General features: G+C 43.0%; 2 protein-coding genes across 3 annotated transcripts in view; both read left to right on the plus strand.

The window, feature by feature from the left end:
* The window catches only part of NPL (N-acetylneuraminate pyruvate lyase), a 14,188-nt gene extending 7,172 nt beyond the window's left edge, over positions 1 to 7,016 (plus strand). For both annotated transcript variants that reach the window (XM_017736478.1, XM_008635383.2), the window contains 8 exons: positions 697 to 754; positions 838 to 913; positions 2,156 to 2,248; positions 2,555 to 2,703; positions 2,892 to 2,938; positions 3,725 to 3,809; positions 4,440 to 4,479; positions 5,569 to 7,016. In XM_017736478.1, coding sequence (XP_017591967.1) covers positions 697 to 754; positions 838 to 913; positions 2,156 to 2,248; positions 2,555 to 2,703; positions 2,892 to 2,938; positions 3,725 to 3,809; positions 4,440 to 4,479; positions 5,569 to 5,720 — 700 coding nt within the window. In that variant the 3' untranslated portion in view covers positions 5,721 to 7,016. The remainder of the gene's footprint in view (positions 1 to 696; positions 755 to 837; positions 914 to 2,155; positions 2,249 to 2,554; positions 2,704 to 2,891; positions 2,939 to 3,724; positions 3,810 to 4,439; positions 4,480 to 5,568) is intronic.
* Positions 3,769 to 7,958, plus strand: part of DHX9 (DEAH-box helicase 9) — a 33,965-nt gene continuing 29,775 nt past the window's right edge. The window contains exons 1-2 of the mRNA XM_017736477.1: positions 3,769 to 3,809; positions 4,440 to 4,479. The gene's annotated coding sequence lies outside the window, so the exon portion shown is untranslated. The remainder of the gene's footprint in view (positions 3,810 to 4,439; positions 4,480 to 7,958) is intronic.

The raw sequence follows: 7,958 nt of genomic DNA on the forward strand, positions 1-7,958 counted from the left end.
TCGTGTGCCTGTGAAGATTGTGAAGAATGCCTATGCCAGGCTATATAGAAGTAGTAAGAGGCTGTTAGAGACTTGTGGCGAAGAAAAGCCTTTGTGTGCAGGCCAAAATAACTTATCCTTAAAAAGATGAATAACCCCATGTGATGGCCCATGTTTTGTAGTGTGAAGGAACTGTGAGATTTTTCATGGGAGAGATGTTCTACACACAGCAGATTGTTTGTTTCCGGGCAGATCTGCTGTTAGTGGCAGTTTGGGGACCACGTGCAACTGAAGGAAAACCCTTTTTTCCTTAAGCATAAGAGAGAGACTTTTCAAGAACTGCAACACTGACTAACATCCCATGTTCTGTTATCCCTTGTGTGAGCTGGGTAAAAGGAGAGAAGTGCTGGAGGGGGGGGGGGATTTGCTTTAATTTTGTTTTGTTATTTTCTCTTTACTTTTAATTCCATTAGTAATAAAGCTCTTTCATTGTACTGCAACTGTTTAAGGTTTGTGCCTGCTTTGCTTTTTCTCCTAATTCTTATCTAACAGAAGGAAAATAAGTAAGTAATGAATATTTTGAACCAAAACCACTACATTTAATTGGTGTTTCCGCCCGGTTTCGAACTCAACCCGCTACATTTTGGCAGCCTGGTAGTTTTTCCACCATCACTGAAACCTCCCCAAAATCTTCTGAATTTGTTTTTTTATGTGCAGATTGGACCATGTGATCATTCATGTGGGAGCACTGAATCTACCAGAGTGCCAAGAACTGGTGTGTATATGATGTTTTTCACTCTGTGTGTGATAAATAGAGGAAGATGTACCCTCAGATGCTTTCCATGCTGTCTTTTATAGGCAAGACATGCAGCAGTCATAGGTGCTGGTGGCATTGCTGTCATAGCCCCCTTCTTCTTCAAACCCACAAACAAAGGTGAGTAGATGTGATTGCTAAGGCCTTTTTATTGCCCTCCCAACCTTCATAATAGATAAAGGATTAATGCCATCTACTTTCTTTGGAAAATATTCTGATGATAATGTTTGCACAACTGTAATGGAAAAGCAAAACCTGCAAGAAGCATTTTTTAAAGATGATAGGTAGCAGAATTGTCCTGGTAAGAAGTGGGAAGGATGTCTTTTGGGATGTATTTTGTTACCATTTTGTAAAAAGAAGAGTTGCTTTTGGAAAGAATAGTCTAGTTAACTAGTCTGTGTTCTGAATCGATAGTTTGGGGTTCATGTTTGATCTGGGCCACACTAGGAAGCAGCTGGTTCCATGCTGACCCTTGCTGGGCACTGACCTAGTTGAGGAACTGCTGATACACAGTTGTGGCTCTTGTTACTGAAGTGATCGGGTTTGGTTCTGTCTAAGGTTACCTCAAAACTGAAAACTGAGTATTTTGTCCTTAAGATCCTGACAATAACATAAAAGAACCACATGAAGTGGAGGTTTGTAAAAGAAATATTAGAAGTTGTCTGAATGAATTCTGAATGGAAATGTTCATATGAAAGCACCAGAAGAAACCAGAGTAAGTTGCCAGAATGGCTGATAGTGACAGCCAGGACACAATCAGTGGCAATCAGACTGGTACTCACAGAGGAACAGCACAAAAGTCAGCAGAAACCTCGCTGAGAGTAGGGTGGCAGTGGTTTTTGCCATTCTTCTTCCTTCTGTGTCAATGAGAAAAAAGATCTGTGAAGGATGCAATGAGCAAGATTCTTGGGAAGAATGTCAACCATAACAACTCTTTGATTCCTAAAATGGTGCAAAAAAAGTTGTCCAAAACCTGGTTCATTATCCTCACCAAGGAATACCCCAGGGAGGTGAACATGAACTTGATCCCTTGTCCTCTGTTACACACAAGTGATCCTGCTGAGACTACTTGGCACACAGGTCTGGCACATGTGAGAGCATGCCTGAGTTACACTTGTAAGAATGAGTGTGAGCTACTCAAATGGGTTTGGTTTAAAAGAAGTATTGTCTTTGCCTTTCTTAAGGTCTTCCCCTGATTTATGTCACATTTAATGTTTTATGACATGTGAAGGGTTTTGTATGACTTGCTGTGTGTGGTGCCCAAGCTGAGACTTCTCCACAGCCCCCGTGCTGTGAATCTGAACTGTGTCTCCCTATGGATAGCCTCCTTCTCTTACGGGATACCTGATGGTTTCCTTCTAGATGAGCTGGTTGCTTTCTTACAGAAGATTGCATCTGAAGCCCCTGAGGTTCCATTTTATTACTATCACATTCCTCCTCTGACGGGTGTGAAGAGTAAGTACAGAGTACAGATCTTTGGTTATTTGCTCTGGACAGCAGGTTATATGGTGTTTCTGAATGCATGGATTTATATTTAGTCTTCAAGGTGTTGTTGCCAGTTCATTCCTAAAATTTTTCTGATCTGGTAAAAGAGTCTTACTTTTTGTTGTCTTAGTCATTGTTTTAGAGCCGTATAGTTTAATAGGCTTAGGCTGAAAGTGAACAACTTGTAAAATACGAAGTCTTTCTCTCGGGGGCAAGGCAGGGAACTCTTCCAGAACAGGCCTGCATTCCCTCATATGAGATTGCTGTTCTGTACAGTTCGTGTGGAAGAGCTGCTGGATGGGATAAAAGCACAGATCCCCAACTTCCAGGGTGTGAAGTTCAGTGACACGGACCTGCTGGACCTGGCACAGTGCATAAACAAGAATGAAACAGGGGAGTTTGAATTTCTTTATGGGGTGGATGAGGTAAGAAGCTTCTCTTAAAAGTAATTTCTTCTTAAGGCACTCTCTTGCTTCAGCCTTGGGGAAGAAGTAACCCTGGACACTCAGTGCAAGGCAGTTTCACTGCTTCCTCCTACCACCCCTTTTTTGCCTTGATTTTTTACATGAAATAAATTTTTTTTTCTTTTTTTTCTCCCTCCACCCCAAACTAGCAACTGTTGGGTGCACTGGCAGTAGGGGCAAATGGAGCAGTTGGAAGGTCAGTATGGCTTGGACTCCTTCGCCTCACACATCCACTGTACTGTTTTATCTTCCACTATTTGCATAGTATTTCCCTGACCGTCTTCAGTCATGGCAATGGAGGATTTTGCAGGATAGGGATGTAGAGAGGCAAACAGACACATAATCTAGCCCCAGTCCTAGTGATGGGACAGTCATATAACCCAGGATCCCAGAGTATGTTCCTTTGAGTAATTACTGCTGTGGTTTCTAAGCTGATACAAAGGTTTCAATGCATTTTTTATCCTCACGGCAACTTTTGAAGTAGGTAATCACTTCTATCTTGATTGGGTAAGGAACCAAAACCCAGAGAGGTTAAAATTGTTAGTTCACATGAGCAGTGTGTGAGGAAAAGAGCTGTGCTGAGTTTAATTTCTAATTTATCTGCCCCTCATATCAGGCTGATTGGATGAATTACTGTGTGATATCTGTGTTCTCTCTAGGCAATCCATTAAATAAACAAGCAGCTGGAAAACTAAGTGATTGACTTTCCTTATTGCCTGATGATATCTTTTTATTTTTAATTTTGAAAAGCAGTTCCATTTGGAAAGAACTGGGAAGAGAAATCTGCTCTCTAATTCTTCCATGGAGCTTGGCATACTTCAGATGCTTGACAGTAGATTGCACCACACATAGATTGCACGGATTTTTCTCATAATAATGACAATATCAACAGCAAAAGCCTGTGGTCATTTCTTTTGTTTCACTGGCTTTAAGTTCCTCCTTTTCATTTACCAATTCTATTTTTGGTTTGGTTTTTTGACAGTACATACAACTATTTGGGCCGACAAACCAATCTGATGTTGCAAGCCTTTGCAAAGCCAGACCTTGCCTTGGCACAGAAGTATCAGGTAAAGCATCTTCCTGGGCCTCACTGGGAGCAACCTGCTTCCTCTTTGAGCTTTTCTGTGGCTGTTCTCCATATGGTTCTGTCATCCTTTCTGAAACAGGTTTATTAAAGAAAAATTCTTTCATCTCCAACCCTGCTTTTTGTTATTCATCCCTCCTCACTTTTTTGACCATTCCTTATTACCTTTGAACCAAGACCTGCCTCACTTACCTTTCAACTCTAATCTCATCCATGCAAGTGGGCAACGGTCTGGCCTTTTTACTGGAACAAACCCACAGTGGCCAAGCCCCTTGACTAGGAATATTCTGGGAATAGCCTATGTGATGTAGGGCAGAAAGCTGTCCCAAATCAGCTCTGCCTTCTCCCCTTTTGGTCTTGGGCAGTTTGAAGATTTGTGAGGAGTTCTGAGCCATCAGTATACAATCTGTACCCAATGTTTTTATGGAACATTTGTGGTATCCCTCCCCTATTCCACTGGAATTCAATTAGTATTTCCCAGAGACTGGCTAGGTGGCCAAGGGCTTTTCTCAAAGCTGTGCAACAGTTATATCAGATATAAATATAGTAGCTTTAGATGCTTTTACACTTTCAAATTTGAGGGTGTTAATAAATTACTATCGGTCTTTTCTAGTTTCTCACTGGGGAATTTCTCAACTTTGTCATCAAACTGGGTAAGTAAACAGGGTAAACACTGCCTGTTTTCCTCATTATGTCTAAAAGTGCAAACTTGGTGCTCCTCAAACTCTCATATAGCTGTACTCTTAGAACTTCCTTCCTGAAAGATACTGCAGTGAAAAACTGTTGCATCTGCTGTTTCCCAATTTAGTAGCAGTTGGGAGCTGAACAAAGGGAGCTGACCAAGCATCCCTGACAGATTCCACTCTCCCGTCCTTCCTTCTGCTGTGAAATCTCACAGATTTAAAACTGTGACTCTGTGATTTACCCTTGTTCTTATCCTGACTCTTTCTGTGGGTTGGTTTTTTTGTTAGGTTTTTTTCCTTCCACCGCCAAAAGCTCATTTCTAGCTTTATTGCTACAGTAATTTTTCTGAAATGGTGGTGCCCAAGTAGAAGAACAGTTCTGATATTTCTCTCTCCTGCCTTGCTGTAATTTAACAGGAATATTGTTGAAGGCTGTACAAGGCCAAAACATTTTAAAAAACCATGATTTCTAGAAACAAAATCAAGTTTAAATATAAAGAGCAATTAAAACCAACAGAGTGGTGTTGGAGACTGAAACAGACAGGAAATGTTTAAATTAAATTCTATCAGACATTTAATGAAGAGAGCTGTTTACTGTAGGTTTGCGGTACATATGCAAGCCCTGATGAATCTTGCCGAGCTTTAGAGCCTGGTTGTATTTCTTGGGTTCAAAGTCAGAGGAATTGCGTTGTTTTTTAGCCTTATAGATAAAGAGGGAAACACTAAATTTCCAGAAGTACATAAGGAGTCATGATCTATAGACAGAGGGCAGGATGTCGTCACTGCCAAGGCTTGGCTCTGTGTGAGTCTGAATTGGGGGATTCCTACATAGGAATAAGTTTAGTAAGTAGGTGTAATTTTTACTGCAGTGTCATTCCTGTCTGCAAGCACAGTTACCTCTTTTAAATTACACTGCTCTTGCTTCCAAGAAGTGCTTGAAGCCTGGTTGATGCTGGATTACACAGAAAATCTATGGTTCTGCTTTTTTGGACACCTGTATTGAGGCTGCTTTAAGGAAAGTGGTCTGCAAATGTCCTGATTTTGCTTTTGTCTGCCCAGGTTTTGGTGTTGCACAGACTAAAGCTGTAATGACTTTTGTTTCTGGCATTCCCATGGGACCTCCACGGCTTCCGCTTGTTGATGCCTCCAGTGAGTTCATCGTCAAGGCCAAAGCCAAGCTGGACAGCATTGTGTGGCCTGATGGTGACTGATCATAGTGTCATGGAATCACTAAGGTTGAGAAAGACGTCTAAGATCATCAGGTCCAACCACTAACCTGACACTCCCGGGTTCACCACTAAGCCACATCCCCAAGTGCCACATCTATGATGTTGACTTCCATGTAGATCTGGAGGTTCCTTTTCTGGTATTCTCTGCCATGTGGCACATCCCCCACATGATGGGCTAGGATTTCTTTCAGGGAAATGGCAATGTGCCCAAGCCCCTTCCTGTTAGGGCTGCCTTTGCTGGAGCACATGTAGCCTGACATTTTACACTGCTCTCCTGGAGTGCTGCAAATTCCAGGACTGACTGGGATTGTTTAATAAAAAAATAGCAAATTTTTCCCAGTCGGAGGAGAGAGCTGATGACTTTTGCATAGAAAGGAGGAAGATCTGTCTCTACCCCCTCTCAGCTGGATGGTGTTTTGTCCTCTCCATGAGGACATTGTGGGTTTAAACAACAGTATGACAACATCAGGTTGCTCAGGCTGGTATCTGTTCATCAGAATCACTGGGACATTGTCTGTGTGTGTAAAATCCTGCTTCTGTCTGATTTCTGTGTTTATACAGCTTAATGCAAAATTTAAAAAAGAAATCCCTTTTGTAACAGCAAGCTTTGGATCGCTAATAAGCAGGTATTTCTCCATTTTTTTCTTTAGGACAGAAACAAACCCACGATTGAGCTGTGCACCTCCATGTGGCAGTGCAGAATGCTGTCATGCAGGTTAGGAAGGCATAGAATCATAAGAAACCTAGAATGGTTTGGGATGGAAGGGACCTAAAAATCATTCAATTTCCATCCACACCTTGCACTGTCCCAAGTTGCTCCAAGCCCCATCCAGCCTGGTCTTGGACACTTCAGGGATGGGGCAGCCACAGCTTCTCTGGGCAGCCTGTGCCAGTGCCTCACCACCCTCACAGGGAAGAACTTCTTCCCAATATCCCATCTGACTCTGCCCTCTGGCAACGGGATGCCATTCCCCCTTGTCATGTCACTTCAGGCCTTGCCCCAAGTCCCTCTCCAGCTCTCTTGGAGCCCCTTTAGGCACTGCAAGGGGCTGTAAGGTCTCCCCTGCGCCTTCTCCAAGCTGAATACCCCCAGGTCTCCCAGTCTTGTCTACAGAGCAGAGGGGCTCCAGCCTTTGGAGGAGCTTCAAGGCCTTCTCTGGACTCACTCCAGCAGCTCTGTGTCCTGATGTTGGGGGCCACAGAGCTGGAGGCAGCTCTGCAGGTGGGGTCTCACCAGAGCAAGTCACCTGTTGTCAGATTAAAAGGTGCATTTTTTTATGTCCTGGGCTGAACCTCTTGCTGGCTGATGGTCCCTATGGCTGACACATGAGGGGTCTCATGCCCTGACTGTTCCTCATGAAAAGAATGATTGCAGGGGGGCTGGAAGGAGGGAAGAGAGATCCAGTATGTACTGAGGCACTTGGGTGGTTTTGCCACAACCAGTGGCGCCACGGATGACAACAACAGAATTGTGATGGATGGCATCCAGAATTTCACTTTCAAAATTCTTCAGAGGTAAGGCCTCTCTCTCTTCTTGGATCTGGAAACAAAAGCCCAGGACATTTCCAAAATCTCCAAAAATCAGCCTCTTCTGCTCCACATCTATACTTTGCCTCACTTTATGCTTTTCCCTTACCCAAAGGAAAAACTGCCTAAGAACAGGTCATCGTTTGTATTTTTTCCTGGCACAGCACAACTCATCCCCGCATCCACCCCAGTGGAACACCCAGCACTTCTGAAAACATGGTGTGTATTTGTACTGAAATCCAGCCTTACACACTTTGTGTTACATTCAACCCCTTTGGAAAATAAAGAGCCTAGCGCAAGGATGACAAGTCACAGGAAGCACACTTACCCTCTGTAATTCCTGATCCCGCTCCAGACGGTACATGAAATCACTTTTCAGATCCATGCTTATTTGCTCCGGAGTGAGCTGGAAGTGTAAGACGTTATTTGGAGGCTTTTTGACCCCTCTTCTTATCTACATCGTAACTTCAGTATCAGATCAGTCACACCAACATCATGATCCCAAATATCCGTAAAGGATCGTTTCCTACATAACTCCCTGAAATCAGTTATGCCTCTGAGCTGTTTTATTTCATTCATTCCAGCGTATTAAACATTCATCTCCAAAGAAGTCTCTCAGAAAGACCGAAAACACTGAAGAAGAATGATTGTTTAAACACTTTGACTGCTTGAGAAACATACTCGATTCAGCAG

This window comes from Corvus brachyrhynchos, unplaced genomic scaffold (genome assembly GCF_000691975.1).
Source record: "Corvus brachyrhynchos isolate BGI_N302 unplaced genomic scaffold, ASM69197v1 scaffold155, whole genome shotgun sequence".
NCBI lineage: Eukaryota > Metazoa > Chordata > Aves > Passeriformes > Corvidae > Corvus > Corvus brachyrhynchos.